At 36.4% G+C, this 20,553-nt stretch overlaps 1 protein-coding gene across 11 annotated transcripts in view; it reads left to right on the forward strand.

Annotated features, from left to right (window-relative positions):
- Positions 1-20,553, forward strand: part of shank3a (SH3 and multiple ankyrin repeat domains 3a) — a 1,684,705-nt gene that overhangs the window by 740,115 nt on the left and 924,037 nt on the right. For 10 of the 11 annotated variants that reach the window (XR_005634694.1, XM_039761519.1, XM_039761518.1 and 7 more), the window contains exon 6: positions 19,179-19,287. Coding sequence is in view for 10 of the 11 variants with exons in the window: in XM_039761519.1 (XP_039617453.1) it covers positions 19,179-19,287 (109 nt within the window). In the remaining variant the exon portion in view is untranslated. Of the gene's footprint in view, positions 1-8,097; positions 8,216-19,178; positions 19,288-20,553 lie in introns of those variants that run through there. The other variant, XM_039761520.1, reaches the window with a different exon arrangement.

Genomic DNA, 20,553 nt, shown 5'->3' on the forward strand with positions numbered 1-20,553 from the left:
TCCTCTGTTGTCTAATATTCCTCTATCCTTTCAGATGTATAGCAGTAGTATGAAAATAAAAATATTGCACTTCTATCTGTAGGGCCCTCTGGGACTGAATTACACCATCTAGGGTACTGACATCCATCTAGTAACAACATATTCACATTGGTTACTAAGAACTGCTCTTACTTGAACTGAAGCTAATCTTTTATAATGAAATATGTCCAACTAGATGCATTTTTGTTTCTAGACCACTTATGTCAGGTAAACACCTTACAGTGGACAGACATGTGTTGTCTGGCTCCCTACAAAATATCAGAAATCTACCTCTGTGTTACATTCACGCCCCAAAGCCCATGATACTTTTAACAAATTTTGGCACAAATATTTGAGTTATGAATAAGGCACACTTTTGTGCATAATATCAGACTTTTCAAACATGTAACCTCCTGTATTTTAATAAAGAAAAGTAAGTCCAATAATAACAATAACAATTATTTAATTATTATTAATTAATTAAAAAAATTATTTTAGTACAGGAAATCCTCTCGTTGAAGAATGGTTTAAATGAACTATCACTTCAACAATAAGCATTCTCCATTACCTGACTTAAAAGAAAATGTTGCCTTCATGGTTCATTGTCAGGGCCAAAATCCAGGTTTACAGAGTATCTGTGAGATAGTGGCATGTAGACAATGCTGACCTAATGACTTACAGAAAGGGAAAAGACAAGAGCCACCCACATAACATTACTATGAGTACCAAAGCTGAAGCAGATACCTTAAGTAGAGCTCTCGGATAAACCCTGATTGAACACCTAACAAGTCATTTTTGGGGAAAGGAATTGAAGACAATATCAGCAAGAAACAAGCAGACAGAGGACACACAAGGGAGTGACTAAAAGTCCTTCATCGGCTGTTTTGATGGAAAATCACAATGGTGTAAATTGAGCTGGGAAACATTCAATCGCTTATGAAATAATTAGAAAAAAATATTAGTGTGCTAACATAGCCCATACATTTTTTCGCATTTTCCGAGTTTATAAATTATGAGTGTCACCAAATGTGCTTTTCTGCCTCCTTGCCTTGGGATGAGCATAAAGGCTTATGAAGATCATGGCATAGCATCTATTTAACAGATCAGTGTTAGTATCCATTAAAGCTACTTAATTATTTAATTAATTTCTAAAGCTTCTGTAGCAAAATGTTATGGTCCATACACAACATTCATTTTTACATATGTTTATAAACTGTGTACTGTGTCGTTCTTCCAGCCCCTTTTATAATGCTGTATAATGGTATATGGACGGCGAGAATGATGGCAAATGACGAGAGATAATGGTTACAACCAAAGCATGCACAATCATCACAAGGGCACTCTGTACTTTATATAGTTATTTAGTGTCAGGTAATGACTGGCACAATTAAATTTTGAAAGTAACCACCTGATAGAGATAAATGACAGTGGCAACAGATGCAACATGTCAGATAATGCATTTGTCGTAAAAGGAATTTTTTTCTTGATAAGCTTCAAAACCTTTCATACCCAGCTGGAGTTCTGGCAGTGAACTACACATATTGCAACTGGAAGCTGTATAGTACCTGCATTTACTTGCACAATATTAACAAAAATGTACTCAATTTTATTTTAAATTAAATATACTACTGTATGCTAGTTGATGTTTTGGTTACACATTTTTGTATGGAAAAATAAGTGTAATGGACATCTCATTAAAACAGAGTAAAAGAAACTCTCTCATCATTGCAAAGGCCAGATGGCGTTGTATGTCAAATGGAAGGGATGGCATTTTAAGGAGGAGAAACAGGCAACAAGATGTAGTCAGAACAAAATGTGCATGAATTGAAAACAGAAATATTGAGCCAATCTTTTGTCAAGTCCAAAATAGAAAAGTCCAAATGTGGTTGTCAAAAGTTTGTTACCCAAAGTGTTTTAAAAAATAAAGAAATAGTGAGGAAAGTGGTTTTAGATTTTTTTTCACAAACTCTGGTTGGTACAGAGCATATCTTTTAACCCCTGAGATTGTAGCCTTTGAAGCCATGTCCCTATCAACCAGGACCCCCTTCATGACAATTGGATTGACAAAATGGTGGTGCTCATAATGAAAAACAAAATGGTGCTCAAACTATTTAAACAGTATAAAACCTGCAAACTCCAAACATAACTGCTTTAAATACAGTTCCAGTTTCAAATAAACAATCTCTTGCTTTTTCTCCTCCACTCCACTCCAGATAAGCTTTGTTCTCCACCTCCTCCTCTTCCAACTCCAACCTACCAGGTGAGCTGGAGGGCTCCTTTTTCAAGCTGGACCTGGGAGTACTTCCAGTGTGACAGTATGGCCCCCATGAAGCACTTCTGGGACAGAGGAGCCTCTACTTGTCAACTCCCTTCCACAGCTACTACAGACCCCCAACAAGACTAACCAGGGGACTAAAATTTCCACACTGCTCTGCAGGTGTCAAAATGGGACCCCACCAAGAGGAATGATGCCACCAAGTGTACTAGGGGAAAACTTGGTCCTGGGTGGCTCCCATTGTCCTACCCCTATTTTAGGTTTCTGATTGGGGAAGCAACATCAACCATCCACAATGTTCCTCTATGTTGGCCTCCCATGAACCTTATGACACTGAAATTGGAGTACATGGTTTTAAAAAAGGTGAAGTAATAATAATTCTTACATGAAACAGATATTTGATATCCTGTATGATGGACTATCTGTCAGGCAGACTCAAGAACTCTGTTTCTGATGTGGGCAACACTAGAGCACCACAAGGAACAGGCCTGTCTCTCTTTTTCTTCACTCTCAGACTATAAATATAACACCAGGTCATTACACCTGCTAAAATTCCCTCATGAGTTACATTATTAAGGCAGATGAGACTGAGTATAGGAGTCAAGTGGAAAAAGTTGTTTCTTCATGCTTCTCTGTTTATTGATGCATTTATATAGAACTCACCTGATGTTTTTTCATTATTGGTAATAGATAATTTCTTTTCAAGGGGAAATATAAATGAAATGTTGTGATTTATATCATTTACTACAATATGATTAAGCACCTTGAAAAATTAGGGCATTGGTAATCTCCAAGCAATAACTTGCTTTAAATTAAATTCAAAAACAAACTTTGAATATACTTTCATCTTAGAGTTCTAATATAATAAATATCCTTTCTATTATACAATAGCAAAAAAACTATTTTAGTTGAAGAATTGAGATTAAGATTACATTAGCAGATTAATGATTGTCTTTGTGTATGTGGGAGTGGTTCTGTGCATTTTAGACTTAATCCCTCTGGCATTTGAGTTTATGTCCCAAAATGAAAACAACACATTTAGATTAACCTACTGAATAACAATGCTAATTTCCATAAGGATTATTGTTCAAAATGTGAAATGCTAGGGCTCTAAATTCAAAATAAAGTAATAGAAAGAGCGGAAGAAAGGAAGAAATGAAGTAGGCTTGCCTCATTCTCTTTAACAACTTAAATTAGAGTATGTCATTTGGAAATTGCATATGAACAAAGTAAGTATTTACAAATATTACAATTTTATGATATTCTTGTGTTTGTTTTACATAGATTAAAGATGTACACAGTTAAGAATATGTAATTTCACTGTAAATGCAAAGTGTATTGTAGAATGAAAAAAGTCTCATTGTCTGAAGAAAAAAAAAGCATTCACACATCAGTTTTGCTGAAAGGAAAACCTGTGGGATTAGGGGAGTCTAAAAACTGTGTGTGATCTAACAAAATGACTGGTGGTTACTCCTCTCTTGAATGTCTTCAACTTACTGTGTAAATTATTAGAAGCAGAAGTAAGGACAGTTGCACTGTTTGCAAAAATGGCAGAAAACAGGGATGAAGCATAGGTGAAAGAACAGAACAGAAGGGTCAAAACCATACGTCAAAAAGGAAGAATATCAGAGCCAAATCATGAACCAAAACCAAAGTCAAAAGGCAGAGCTTTGTTTCAATAATTAGTAATCAAATTCTCAAGTAAAGTGAGTTTCTAAGTTTTGTCTCACCTCAGATACAAAATGGCTGTTCAGATGACTTTGTAACCCTTCGCCGGTTATACCAATATCATTTCCCTAGACACTTAGATGATTTTTATAGCCTCAGAAAATTCTGGAAAAAATCCAAAAGAAGCTATTCAAAATAGTAGTATTGGAAGGGAGCAGACCCCTTAAAGGCCAAGGAGAAATGTATATAATCAGAAGTTTCCTTTGCAGTATTGTATGAAAAGACTAAGGGTGCTTGTGCAGCATATATAGGAAGGAAATCCTCTCAGAGAAACCTTTGAAGAAATCTAAACATTCTTTCAGGATGTTAAAATGGCAGACAACCTTATTTAATCTGAAAATACCCAATGGGAATTTACTTGGATGGGCTTTAAAAGATTTTCCTCCCAGGTAAATTGAGTGTGTTTTGTAAGCTGAGTGACAGTTCACTACCAGTGAGGTACAGTAATGTGAAAGAAAACAAATAAATAGCCTCCACCAAGTCATAAAATTTGGGAAATCTAACTTCAAGTTAAAAAAATAATTCATAACAGACTATACTTTTGTAATTATCCATACAACAAAAAATAAGATGAAATACACAAACCTACAGTCCATGGTTCAGTGGCTTGTAGAACGACAAGTAGCAGCAATAGCTTGAAATAATCGTTTTCTGAGATTCTTTTCTGAGATGCTACAAGGGAGAGGGAAAAGCCTTTAGAGCGATTCCATCTCATACACATTGTTGCAACAAAGATTAATAGTTAAACCTTGTGAAGCAGCAGTTTTATTTTGTTAATCTTTTTTATTCTAACTTTGTATTCTCCTTGACCTGTCCATTTCTTATGCTGTTGCCTAATAAGCAAAACTTCATTTGAGATTTGTAAGAGTATTTTCTAGGATCTCAAGAAGCACCTAGAGGAAATTCTCCTGTTACATCATAGAAGTAATATAGTACCTTTATAGATTTTTGGTAGTGACACAACACCTGGGTTAGGAGATCTTTAACGAAGCTATCAATAATAACATATTTTATTTATATAGCATCTTTCCCATCTTTAAGGCGCCATTGCCATAAACGGCTGTAATCGGTCCTACTACAGCATTGTCTCTGCTCCCCAACCTTCGATTGATGTGGTTTCCACCAACTGCCTATCAGAATGACCTTTTTTCAGTATCTTGTTAGTTTTGAATGTTTCAGTTAACAAGACAGTGAGCAATTCCATTATCTACATAAAGCTATCTTAGTGGAACCCTCAAATACACAATTAAATGTGACTTCAATATGAAAGCAAATAATATATTCTAATACTAGAAAATATGCCACAACTTTCTTAGTCAATAATTATTTCCGATGTTTTTTTGTATCACACATAGTATCAACAAGGAGAGTTTAACCACATTTAATATTATGCAGTTAAAAGTGAAGTCCACCACAATTTTTTTTAAATATACCTAGACCAGTGATCAGTATAACATTTTAAATTGTACCCTGTAGCATTGCAGAACAGATGCGAAAACTGCTGAAAAACTGAAGAAACAATGTATTGAGTAGTCACAATAATACACTGTATATCAGCGTGAAGACAGTGCTCAGATGGAAAAAAATTATGATAAAAAATTAATGTGCCGGTTGAAGAAATGGATTAACCAAAGGCAGCAGGATAAGTGCAACAAAGACAGTCACCTGCAGCTGAGAAAGTTTTAAAATTGTCCACATACTGTTGTAGGCAGATTCAGTATTTTAGAATAAAACCAATTTTAAGTAAAAAAAAACTATGTCTTCAAAAAAGAGCATAATCAGACAGAATTGGGAGCTGAATCTGTACATTTTTAGCCATAATAAGTGGCAATATGCCTTCATCAACACTGAAGGAGAAAGAGCCCCAAAGCAAATTGAGCTGTGTTTAGAGAGGCCTGGAAATGAAAAGGGTCAACAAGTTTTATTTCAAAACAAAGAACATACATGTCAAAAACAAAACCTTGAAAAAAGCACTCTTGATAACAGTTAAAGTTAAAAAAAAATACAGTAATCATTTGATCTCACAATAAATTAGATGGATTCAGCAAAACACATAAGAAACATAGTATGAGATATTCTCAGTCATGAAATACTGTACACGTTAACTTACATTTTTATGAGATTGCAAATACATATTGAGTGACACTTGCATAAAATGTTTGCATTAAGCAGGTTGACTGGTATCTCTGAACTGGCCTTGTTTGAATGGGGAAAAATACACTTTTAAAAATAAAGTTGCCAAAGTAGTTCCTAAGGGCGATGCCTTAGGGAAAACTATTTTGGTTCTCAACAGAACCTTCCACTTGAAGGTTCTAGAGAGAGCATTTACTTATTTAGCTCTATTGTACTAGGGTGTTGTACTGTGTTAGCCATTATGAATGTAGAGAAAAGCCAAGCAAAATGACACCTTTTATTGGCTAACTAAAAAGATTACAATATGCAAGCTTTCGAGGCAACTCAGCCCCTTCTTCAGGCAAGGCTCTTATTTAGCTCTCTAATACATTCTATAATTGGTCATGAAGAGAAACAAATTTGTGAAATACCAGTGGGATCCTGATTTTAAAAGGACTCCTGCTGTATACAATAACCGGGGATAAGTTCTGGTTCTCTTGATCTGTTCTGCTATGTAGCCTACTATACATTAATGAGTTCTGCTTTATTCACATATTAGTAACCTTTTCAAAGCCCAAGAAAACCAACTTAATATACACAGAACCCTTCGCAGAATGAAATGGTTCTTTGACAAGCAGTGGTTCTATGAGGGACCACATAGCCCAGTAAAATGCCATTGAAGAACTATTATTTTTAAGAGTGTGTATACAATAAACTAATATCCTGTCAAAAGTTAGCTGCCTTTGCATTCAGTTCTAATTGGACTGGCCTCCCGTGACCCTGAGCTCAAGTAGGTAGGTTCAAGATGAATGTATGCCATAGCAGTTTTTGGCAGCACTGTGGCCCAGTGGTTAGTACTTCTGCCTCAGAGGTCCACAGACCTTTATTTGATTCATTTCTTGGGCACTATCTACAGTAAATTAAGTTTTCACGATGCCTTCATGCCCATATGTTTTTTTTTTTCCGGTACTGCTATTTCCTGCTACGTTCTAAAGATGTGGTGTCCAGTCTGGGGCTGGATATTGCCATGTGCTGCTGCATTTGGCTATGCTTTAGCTTGCTTTCACCCCATCCGAAGAAAGAGGGGATTTTGAAATTAAAATTAAAAAATGTAATTAAAATTAAATTAACAGAAATCAATTTCCTGTGGTGGTCTGGCGCCCAGCCCGAGGTTTGTTTCCTGCCTTGCGCCCTGTGGTGGCTGGGATTGGCTCCAGCAGACCCCCGTGACCCTGTAGTTAGGACATAGCAGGTTGGATAACGGACGGATATCAATTCTATGTGTTATTCTGCATTTTTAAAAATAATTATATTTAATCATTGTTCTTTTATTTTTTAATGTGCATGTACTTTAATTTAGACAATGGCTCAAAGTAAATATATTACTAGCAATGACAAGGAACAAAATCTGTAATCACCTGCAGAAGTGTTACCAGTTTGGCTATATATTCATTAAGTTCTGCTGCATTTAAATTATTTAGCACATTTAATTAATCCCACTGATTATAATTTTACCAATTATTTTCACTTGACCTTTATTGTCGTAGTTGTTCTGTGCCTAACTGAAAAAAAGCTAAATAGGAAAATCGTCAAGTGCTAAACTGTAATTCATAGATCACTGATGCAGATAATATAAATTAATAGACGTTTAAAGCAAAATTCTGAAGGGCTATTTCACTTTAAAAATTAAAAAAAAAAATGAAAGTGTCTTAGAAATACCAAATGACTTAACAGATAACTGAAAAAAACAACAAAAATACAAAATGGTTCTTAAGTATAATGCTGGAAAGATCAAATGAATAATCCATCTGATTAATTTATACTGTACCTTCCAGCTCTTTACTATATTATTAGTGTTCTACATTGCTCTTGCCACAGATACAGCCTGCAGTTTCTTTTGTATCTGATCACCATAACAACAGCTTCATAGATTTTGAAATCTCAAGTGAATTTCCATCATTCATTTCTGTGCTGTTGTGAGAATAATCCAGTGTTGCTTTCCTGATTAAAAAAAAAAAATGAACCGGATTAAGCAGACCAGGGGGCTTCGATGGCATAACATTGAAAACTATGATGACTGAGGTATGTTTTTTTTTTTTTCAAATGTTTAATAAATTGAGGGCTCACATGATAGTATAACCATATCTTTTTAACAGAGACCCATAGATTACTATAGAGCAGTTCTGTTCAGCCTAGGAGTTATGTAACAGCTTCAGCATTATGTATATAAACCAGGAGGATATGAGAAAATAGTCAATTAAATACAGGGACCATTTTATTTTGTATTCTGTCATATTAAAGAATGCTTTTGTAATGTTGTACTTTGTAGGGAAAAATATACATTTATGAACACTTTAGTGACTGTTTATACATTAGATTTCTTTTAAGACTTCAGAAGTCTGTACTTCTATAAGCTCTCCATTTAATATAAAAATATTTTAAAAATATATGAAATAATTTAATATAATATCTGTGAATTTGTATATTTTATATGTGGCATTTAATGCACGTGCACACACACACACACCCACACACCCACACACGCGCACACACATATATACATATCTTTCTTGTGTGTTTGAGTATAGTAATGTATAGTATCTACATAAATAAAAAATGTTTTCCTCCACAGTTAAAAAAATATAGGTGGATTAAAAATTAATTATTCCTGTTAAAATGTGATGATACCAAAATATATATCCCTTCTAAGCATACCTTTAAATTCAAAAGCATGGTGGCTGGGGAGTAGCTATGCTTTTCCAGCACCTTTCCATATAAATTGTTCTTGTCACTAAATTGTTAATACCAACAGACAACTTTTTGCATTGACCTGCATTCTCTGTAACATTCTTCGCCAACACAGGGGACAAAACATAAAATGTAAATCATTAACAGCAGAATAACAAAATATGTGTATCCATATTCATTTTTTTCTGCATCTGCTTGCTTGGTGTAGTAGGTATTAATTGTATTGAGCTTATTTTTTCTTCTTGCTTGCTTGTTGAACAGAAGTACAGAAAAATGATCAGATATGTAGCTAGGTGAAGTCTAATATGATGCATTTTTTTTATTTTGATCAATCATACAGTATGAGCCCATAAACATTCAGCAGCACCTTGTTTACCTTTTTATCTTTGTATATACATAAATAAAAGTCTTAGTGTTGAAAAAAATACGAATTTGATTTCATGCTGTCGTGGGTTCACTTTAAGCACACAGAGTAATTTACTATTGTTTAATATGCCAAGGCTGGAACATATTGAGGCTGAAATAACAGAAGACCAGTACACAGTGTTCTGCCTTCATGAGTAAATGCTGTTTAGTGCATTTGCATAGTCGTTTAATTTGTTCTTGTTTCAAATAGGCCAAGTATATACTCTGTATAATATATGAAAACTGGATGATATATACATACTTGAAATAATTCTATTGATCTTAATTTGCATATATACCCAACTGTTGAAATACAAAATATTACGAATTACATTATCTAGAAAGTGCTCTTTTTTGCATTACTGCCAGCATAAATTGTAGAGGAGGTCTGTATTTACATAATGTTGTCCGCATTAACCATTTTGTTGCACAATTAATCACAAAGTAGTTTTTGAAAAACAATGGATTGAAACTGAATGACAGCAGGAATACCAGCCTTACAGGAACATTGATTAGCCCATGTGACAGGCAACCAAATGACAACCAAATCTTTTACTGCTTCATGCAATTACTTCAATCAACAAATGCTAAAATATACAACATATGAAAATTTTTTCTGTAGCATATACAGTACTGTCTTTCTTTCTGTCTATCCATCTGTTTAATATAATATAATATAATATGTATACAGTAACTAGATAAACTGTGTTTTGGTGCCAAGGAGAACTGAAGTGCCTGCTAGTTTTGTACCCTGTTTGCTGAGAGCTGAGGAGTGGCCTGATGAAACTGAGGATGGCTCTCAACTTTAGACTGTCTCAGATATTACAAAAAGTAAAGATAAGAATAAAAGGGGGGATCAGAAGAAAGCTTTTTTCTTTGTGAGTGAAAGGGAAACCACTCATACTACAAAATGTGTCTTTTAACCACTTTACATTTGCAACTCATTGTAAGGCTATTATTGTTTTTGGTGTTAATTTGATCTATTTTTAGTGTTATTAGCAGACAAAACTGAATTCTGCTGGATTTTTATTTTCATTTTGAATAGCGTGTTATAGCTGTCGTTAATATAAACTTACAACAGTAGGGGTATATAGGTGAGAGACAGAAAATCAGGGAAGTTTCACCCTGTTTTGTTTGCAAGGTATCACGCATGAAGGCTTTAGGTGACAGCTACTGTAATTAAAGGCATAAGTGGGGTTGTTTGCATAGTTCAATTTAAAATCAGCCGTGCAGAATATAAAAATAAGTCTGGCCTTCAACATAATAGTAAAGTCGGCAGCACATAGATTCTGGAGTAAACATTATATCTTGTTGAAAAAAAGTCTGAAATTCTCTAGAAGAAGCTTAATGTCTGTTTGTCTGGAAAGAACTGTAAATCTATTATTGAAGATCTGGGGCTACACTGAACCAAAGTCTGAGCTACATTAGTTGGAAAGAAACTATGGGACAACAATACTTTTTCCTAGAAATCAGATTCCCTTCAATATCTTTCCAAAAGCAAAGACATTTTTCCAAGAAAAGACAAATAAAACCAAAACAATATCTAGAAATGCACATGCTTCTTCCACCTCATTATAGTTCATGAAACCACTATTAGTAACAAAATGGACAAGAAAGGACACTGAAGTAATAAACTAGAAATTACTCCTTACTAATGAGAAAAGTTTGTTAAAGCACCCCTCAATATTCTTGGAACAATATTCAATGGCCAGATGAATCTAAAGTGGAAGTGTTTGGATGACATGTGCCATGTAATATCTGTGTCTACAGGGTGGACCAGATCTAATTATACAGATCCAGATCGTTTGGATCATTTTGATTTATGCGGGGACGATTCCAGTTCGTCGCGAAGACGATTCTTCATGTCATTAGTTTGCACACTTCTCGATGGTCTGGGATTTTTCGAGTGATAGTTATAGCGGAATGAAAATTGCATAATTAGATCTGGACCACCCTATATATATCTACATCTCTCTCTCTCTCTCTCTCTCTCTATATATATATATATATATATATATACTAATAAAAGGCAAAGCCCTCACTCACTCACTCACTCACTCACTCACTCACTCACTCATTCACTCACTCACTCACTCACTCACTCACTCACTCACTGACTAATCACTAATTCTCCAACTTCCTGTGTAGGTTGAAAGGCTGAAATTTGGCAGGCACATTCCTTACAGCTTACTTACAAAAGTTGGGCAGGTTTCATTTCTAAATTCTACGCCTAATGGTCATAACTGGAAGGTATTTTTCTCCATTAACTGTAATAGAGTTGAGCTGGAAAGACGTGGGGGGCGGAGTTTCGTGTGACATCATCACGCCTCCCACGTAATCACGTGAACTGACTATCAACGCAGTGCGTAGAAAACCAGGAAGACCTCCAAAAAGCGCTTAAGAAAACATGCATTATATAATTGAGAAGGCAGCGAAAAACAATAAGAAGCGAGCGAGTGACATATACTACCATATTCATGAGTGCTGCTACCTCGGAAAGAAAGCAAGGTGTAAACCTAAACTTTAAATTAAGTTCATAGACAGGCTACCGCTGGCGTTTCACATACCCACAGGTAATGCGGGATACAAGTTTAATGAGAGGACGCAGGATATAAACGAGAGTTTTGATCACTTTGTAACTAAGTTAAAATTGCAGGTGAAAGGGTGTGCTTATGCAAATTCCGAGAGATTGTGTTTGTGGGGGATTGACAGTTAAGGCGAAGGAGTTAAGGGGAAGTCACGTCATCATCTCCCCTCCCATTCATCTCATTTCGCTCTGAGCTGAGCTCATGCTAACGCCGTCTTCCAAAGCAACCGTCAGACTGCCACCAAATACTCACAGAAAAATCCACAAGTTAATACACACGCTGTCTCTAGAGTTTCTCCACACTGAATCCTCCAGGCACTACTTACAAAAGGTCACATTGACAATCGTGTTACGTTATTTTTAAAATCTTTCCTTTTCTTAGCACAAGCACAGCTGAGAAGCTTCGATGTATGTGCTCCATAACGCGTTAAAAAATAATGCATTTAATCACACTTTGCATTACAAGCAAAGGGGAGCTTTTGTCAATGCATGATTTCCTGGTACACCGATTACATTGATCAGCGCATCCCGATTCATTTTACCCTCGCACCACCTTAGTTTGAGAAGAAGTATGAAAAAATATGAGGTTAACACAGAAAAACAGATCACCAATTCAAGCTTTATGAATAATCGATTCGCCATCAATAATTGTTTTGGTAAAGCCATCCTCCTTCCATTTTATAATTTTTCCACCACTGGCCATGATTAAATGAATGGTAAAAAAGTAACAGCAAAGCGAGGGTGACTTATTTAGGCAGGCATATATATGACAGCAACACTCATGACAATGTCAATCATGTTACGTTATTATTAAAATGTTTCCTTTTCTTTTCATTACTTCTTTAACACACTACTTCTCCGCTCGGTAGCGGGTATTTTGATATATATATATATATATATCATATAATATATGAATGACCTCCAAAGAGCGCTGAGACTTTTGATATCATGAACGTGTCTGCAAAAACTGGGGTCTCCTGCCCAGCAAAAGTCGAGCAGCCAGCGCGCATGCATAGCTGTGCCGGCCTTTGAGACGCTGACTGCGCTTCTGCCTTAAGTCAAAGTGAGCACTTTTAATTTTTTTCATCCTCCCCCTGCGCTATAGCCCAGACAAGTGCAAACACGGACCCCTTTTCTACACCGGCAAAATAATATTAAGGCGATTCACACTTTCTTTTGCACGTATACGATTATGAGGTCCTCAGCTCGGATTATGAAGACACGCACAGGAGTGGAGGACTGACAGTGCCATCACAGCCGATTAATGGCGGGACGTCTGACCAGTCTACACAAGAGCCACCGCGACTGTCCTCAAAAGGCGATCATAACGTCGGCGAACACATCTCTCTATACTATATAAAAGAAAAAGGCAACTTTCCTTTCTTTACACCTTTTTTCCTTTTATCCCAAACGAAAGCCTTTCTCTCTTAACACTGCAGAGGACACAAAACTAATTTTCTTTAAATGCCAATAAGGCACATTACCAGAGGCACAAATTTGAACGTTCACATAGAAAATGTAATTTTAATGTACCTGTACTTCTTAAAACGTTAATGTTTTACTGTTTAATAACTTATAGACTATAATTTATTATTTTTCCCTTGCACTCAGTGACCAAACCTATACACACACATATAGACACATACAAACATACACACAAGTATATGTATGTGTATATATATACACACACACACACACACACACACATACATACATACATACATACACACACATATATATATAATTTGTGTGTGTGTATGTATGTATGTGTGTGTATATATGATGTAGATAGGTATGTATGTATATATATATATATGTGTGTATATGTAGATATGTATATAGATATGTAGATATGAAGATATGTATGTGTATATATATGTATATATATATGTATGTATGTATGTATGTATGTGTGTGTGTGTGTGTGTATATATGACAGCAGCAATCCAAGCTGTGAGAAAACAGTAAAAAGGAGGCATGTCAGACGTCGTGGTACATTTTCTGATGCAGCTACCGAAAACAACTTCGTGACGCTGCCGCCAAATACACAAAACAATTACTTTGACAATCATGTTACATTATTTTCAAAATGTTTCCTTTTCTTTCTCTTTCCTTCTTTAACACACTACTTCTCCTCTGCCAAACGCGGGTATATATATATATATATATATAGATAGATAGAGATATATATATATAGATATATATGAGAACAACATATATATATATATATATATATAGATAGATAGATAGAGAGATATATATATATAGATAGATATGAGAACAACACTCATATCAATGACAAAACAATTACATTAACAACCATGTTACGTTATTTTTAAAATGTTTCCTTTTCTTTTTCATCCCTTCTTTAACACACAACTTCTCCGCTGCGAAGCGCGGGTATTCTGCTAGTATATATTGTAAGAAGAGGAGACCAGAGACGTAGAAAGGTTTGGGGCAGCCACCCGTTTAATGCGGTTTCCCGGCTGCAAAAGTCTTTGAGGCATTTTTAAACAGTTGTTACACAACAGAGTCCAAAACAGAACTGCCTGCCTAAGCAAAGGCAGTGAGCTTTATAGCACAGAGGGCAGAAATGATGTCGTCCTCTGGGCCGGAACTGGAAGTGACATCATCCTTGGGGCCGGAACCGGAAGTGACCTCATTCTTGGGGGCCGGAACCGGAAGTGATGTGTCTTCCTGGAAATGGCGGCTCCTGGTGGGATTTCCCAGGTAAGACCTGCAGAGAACTCAGAAAGAGCGTCAGTGCACCCCGCCCCCCCCCTGGGCAGATGTATAAACAGTATTTTCTAAGCCCTTCAGCTGCTTCCCATGCACAAGTGTGTGACAATATATATATATCAATTTATATATATAAATAAAATCCAACATCTGTCTGTCCGCTTTTCACGAGAGAACTATTTAACAGATTTAGATCAGTTCAGTTTGCGACTTCTCTCATCACACTAAGTATCATAGTTTGCTTGTGCTACAGATTTATTTGTGCAAATCCGAGAGAGTGGTTGCAGGCTGAAGAGATGGGGCCCTCCTTACTCACGCACCAGAATCCATTCGAGTCAGTTTACCTCTTGCCACATGTTACAGTGTACCATGCCTCCGCTTAGCTACCTTTTTGTTCAAAAGACATCTACACATTGTTAAGGAGTAACATTTGATGGGAGAGATCACAGCTTTGCCAGAGATATCACGGCCACGTGCTTTCTCCCCACGCAGGGGACGTTCTCCCGTCAGAGCTGAACAGAGCTGAGCTGATCAGAAACAGTGCCAATGTTTAATATTGGAGCATACATTTTTTGTTAATTTTTAAAGTTTGTCCTGTTTCACTACTATGTGGGCATAGCCGCGGGGGTCAGCTAGTAATTGACAAAGCAATGATCTGAAACAGATAATCAACAACAAAAGGTACTTGACTTTTGGATTAGCCTTTTTAAAGTTCAGACCAAAACCCTATTGAGATATTACAGCTAAAACATAAATGCTTAACACTAGAATTACCAGAGCCTACGAGAAAACTCGTAAATCCATTTGCACCTCTCCGCCAGCGTCTTTTTTCCTGTAAATGTGTCGATAACAGCAAGCAGCAAACAGTCTGCTATCCAATCCCCCCGCCCACTGCCGCAGTTCAATTCACAAAGAAGTTTCCCAGTGCTCAGTGTTTATCTTCAAGTGAAGTGCTGGAGCTTTATAGGGTGCATCGTCATTTGGAATACATACATTTCATGTGTGTTCAGTGTCATCAACAATCTGTGTAAAAATGTTGTTAACACAGAAATGTTTTTCATGTTTTAATAATAACTAGCAGATTACCCAGTGGCTTTGCTCACTGAGTGGAAGGGAAAAAAGTGTGACTCTCATGAGGCAACGGCATTAATGACCCAATTCTATGATAGATTTGCCCCTGCATTTTAAATGTTGGCATAAAGCAAAAATCCTCGGTAGCAGCCATGGTGCCAAACGATGTCATCTAAAAACACAAATTGTATTTCATAATGTCCTGTAGGAAATGAGTTGAATGTGGATTTGCGCCAGAAATAAGAGACAACAACGGTTCAGGTGTTGGCTTAAAGGTGTTAATTTCACCTTGCCGTCTGAACAATACATCTCTCGTGATTCAAATTTTACCCTCTGTGTTTGGTGGTACTCACACATGATGTCCATTTCTCCTGTTGTAACTTTTGGATGTAGGCAATAATCTTTTTCAGTGTTATAACTGAATCCCTCCATATACAGACCCTGACGCCTGTGTGACGTGGTAGCCTGTGAATACTGCATCCGTCGAATTAGATTCTGTTCAGCACGTTGTTCGGTTGTTTATTAGGCACGCGAGTGCACGAGTGCATTATAATATGTTCTGTGGTCATACGTAATTTCTGTTTCAAATGTGAAAAGAATTTTATATATATAGATTGACAAAATGTAGACATGAAATGTATAATGTGTGAAGCCTGAAATACAAATATGAAATATACACTTTCACAAAAGGTACAAGTATAACAAAACAAGTGCACTTTTATTCAAGAATTTAAACAAAGAACAAAGAAAGTACGGTAGGCGGTTGATACAACAGCTTGCATGGTGCAATGCTAAGAACTGCTGCCTTCCAATTAAGAGGTCACGGTTTCGATATCAGCTGCTTCCCAAATTTACCATTTTGAGTAGTGAGCTGCTCTTATTGTTTATATCATACAATAAAAACACGCATTTGATTTGCGTCTGTAAATTTATAGGGTTTTTTTTCAGTTATATTCTTTCACTCACATTCAAGCTTCCACACACACCCCCCCTGATCTGATGCCGTTTTCAGATAAAGAGGTGGTACAAACTTGTTTTGTTACACTCCCTCTTTATTTGAAAACTGTGTCAGATATTGTACGCAAACGAGACTGGGAAAACTGTGGATGTGTTGTGTGTGACTGAGAATGACTGTGGATGTGAATTTTTTTTATTCAGTTTTATTCTTGAGTGTTCCTGCTCACGCTGAATTAGTGTGCGCCTTCTGATCCATAATGTCAAAACCTGTACCACACTGACAAAAAATAGAGACATAGGTATATATATTTGGAATAATTCATTTTATGACCAATATAGTACATTTTGGAAAACATTGTGGCACTGATGCAACATTATTCATTTGCATACCTTCTTGCACTTGTAGTCAGTGACTGGGTTTTTTTTTTTCCAGTCTCCACATTTTGCACCTTGGTGGTGTTTCTTTTGTACTCCAGGACATGCCGAGGAAAATTACAACAGAGAGGTCAATTCCACGCTATATACAATCCATCCATTATTCAACCCACTATATCCTAACTACAGGGTCACAAGGGTCTGCTGGAGCCAATCCCAGCCAGGAAACAAACCCCAGGCAGGGCGCCAGTCCACCGCAGGGCACACACATGCACACACACCCACACACCAAGCACACACTAGGGTCAATTTAGAATCAGCAATGCACCTAACCTGCATGTCTTTGGACTGTGGGAGGAAACCAGAGCACCCGGAGGAAACCCACGCAGTCACGGGGAGAACATGCAAACTCCACACAGGAAGGACCCGGGAAGCAAACCCGGGTCTCCTAACTGCGAGGCAGCAGCACTACCCACTGCACCACCATGCTGCCCTATATACAATCATCAAATTCAAATGTTAACAGTTCCCACACAGCCAAGGACTGTCCTTCCTACATTTACGACATGTGTACTTGTTGCAATGTACATACTTCTCTCTATGCTGTGGTTTCTATTACATTGAAGGGGCACCTTCACACATTATACAGTTCATGTCTACATTTTGTCATTTATTACTAAAACATGAAAAATGTTTCTGTTTCAACGATGTGTTTACATAAATGGTGGTAGATACGGAACACACATGAAATGTGTGTGTTTCAAATAATGATCTATTATTTCCCTCTAAAACCCCACCACTTCACTTTATGATAATCAAGGCTTGAGTTGGGGGAACTTCTTACCCGCTCTACAGCGGTGGGGGGGATGGTATAGCAGGCTGCTTGCTGCTTGTGTTGGTCTACACATTTACAAGACAAAAGACACTGATGGAGAGGTGCAAAGTGATTTAAGTTGGGCCGGATTTATGAGTTTTTTCATAGGCTTTGGTAATTCAAGTGTTAATCAACCTATTGAAATGTTCATGTGTAGGCACTGCTGCTAATTGTGGGGTAGTCCAAGATTTAATGGAGCACTGGGTATTGCATTACGTTTTCAAATAAATAACTATCAATGTGTTGTATTATCTATTCACTTTTTCCAATAGTAAATTTTAGATGAAATCCAGTAACATGTAGTGTAAAAATACGCAATAAAGAAAGAAAAATCCTTATCAACAGCACTGTAGAGGAAAATCAAGGTGGACATGTTTTTTGTAAAAAGGGAAAGAAATGTGTATCTTTTGTAAAAAATAAACAAATTAAAAGCTGACTTTGGATTTTCAATGGAAAGACACATTTTGAAATTAATGAACATGTTTTAAGTATTTTTGGGAAAACGTGTGTCCTTGTGTTCATGTGTCAGTAAATATTTTGATGCCACTGTACCTGAATGACTGAACCAATTCTTCCAAAATTTTGTAGACATCTTAAGTTTTGGGTGAATTCCAACTATTTAGCTTGAGATTTTAAAGTTCAGGTTTTTAAAGCTGATACTAACAATTGCAAAACCACTCCTCAGAAGTTCACAAAATCTAGAACATACACATTTAGGACTTTAATCTGAGGAGAAATCAAATTTCAGTCCAATGTGCTTTGTGTTTTTAATGTTAAAAATTTTAAATGCAGTAGTGATCTTGCATATGTTTTGGTGAATTCACACTGTATACAGTACTCTTGTTGTAAATACTGGATAGAAAAGTCATGTTTTGGCCAAATCAGATTTTTAGTATGGATTTCAAAATTTAATATTGGCTCTTGTATACATGTATTAATTTTCTTATAAATTTGTGTTTTATTTTTTTATTTTGTTTTTCCCTGTGATTTTGCATTATTGCATTTCTCTTTGTAAATATATCTTGTCCATGTTTACACATTTAAGAGAATTAGTGTCATCAAGTGGTACATCATGGTTTATTGTCAGGACAAATTATATAATTCAGCATTATTACACTGCTGTTATATGAATGCTAATGTAATTGTTTGGTAGCCACGAACCCAAATATGTACATTTGTAAAAGAAGAAAAAAATAGATCTGTTCCAGTTTAAATCATTAGAAATGGTCCTGTATTCCAGTCAAGAAAGCCAAATCTTCTTATCCTTATCATTTTTTTTATCATAACAGGCTAACTTAAAGAAGTTTATGGAACATGTCCAACAGAAGAATATTGATAAAATTGCAAAACTTTTGGAGAAAGGGCTTGATCCGAATTTCCATGATCCAGACACAGGTGGTAAGTTATCAATTGATGTGTGCATCCTTTACATGAATCCACTTATCCTTGCAAGGACACACAGAGAGCACTGACATCTATCCCAGGAATAAGGTAAACACAGAAGGAATGTTCACTGGATCAGTACGAATGAAGGCTGACTGAGCTGGGTTTTTTCAAATACAATATATGCAATATAACTATTTTTAATGCATTTTCAAGAATGGTCATGAAATCAAGCCAGTTGGATATCCGCTTTATATTCAACTTTGTCAAACGAGTTAAAAAAAGTTATTGAATTGGAAATTAAAGAAGAAAACTTAATGTGTTGACTAGGTAGTATTCTTGTTACTAAATAACAGAAATACAATGTAATCACCATTTTTTAACCCATATGTATGCAGCTGTCTTGTGATTGTATTATAAACTAGCTGTGTTACCCTTCTAAGATGGGTTGAAATCTAATCCAGGCAGGTACTTGCTGTTGGATGCATTCAGTGTAATGTTTGCAGTGTGCCATCTAGTGGAATGTATTTTTTAATGCATGTAGTAATAAAATGTGTTGCATTTTTCATTCCAACAGTGACGCATCACAAACATTAGCATTGTTTTCATGAATCCCATATGAAATGGTATAAAACATAAACATACACAGACATTTGTCAGTTTATTAAGGTAGATATTCACACATATATTACTTTGACGTTTCTGAAAATAGGTTTCATTCAATGAATTTATCGCTCCTTGAAAGGTGAATTTTTACTTAGTATATATATTATGTATAATATATGCTTCCAGCCATGTAGTCAATGCAAGCTAAAGTCTATTCCAAAATTACCAAGGGCAAAAGCAGTAACAAAACCTTGATCGAACACATCTGCCTTTTTCAGATGTCACGCGTGAGTCATTGTCTTGCACCCCAAAAAGGAAGCAGAGTCTCAGTATTTAGCAAGACCAGCTTTATTATACTTGAAACAGGAACAGCATGGTCATTTATTGCAGCAGGATCTACCACTCTCTCATACACAGATACAGCAAACAGGCAGGGTCAGGGCCAGGGCCAGGTCAGTGGCCAAGTTGTACTGTTCCCTGCATTTATAATGTTCCTTATATCACCCATCAGTGACAGACGCTTATAGCGCAATCTCGATCAGCTCGTAGTTGTTTCTGCAGCGCTATGTTGTGGTGATGCAAACTAGTGGTTGCCAAGGCAATGTATCATCCCCTTGGGGGGGGTCCCAAAAGAATTCAGAAACCTCACCTCCCCCAAGCGACCCTCCAAGCTGG

The sequence above is a fragment of the Polypterus senegalus genome, chromosome 8 (genome assembly GCF_016835505.1).
Source record: "Polypterus senegalus isolate Bchr_013 chromosome 8, ASM1683550v1, whole genome shotgun sequence".
NCBI lineage: Eukaryota > Metazoa > Chordata > Cladistia > Polypteriformes > Polypteridae > Polypterus > Polypterus senegalus.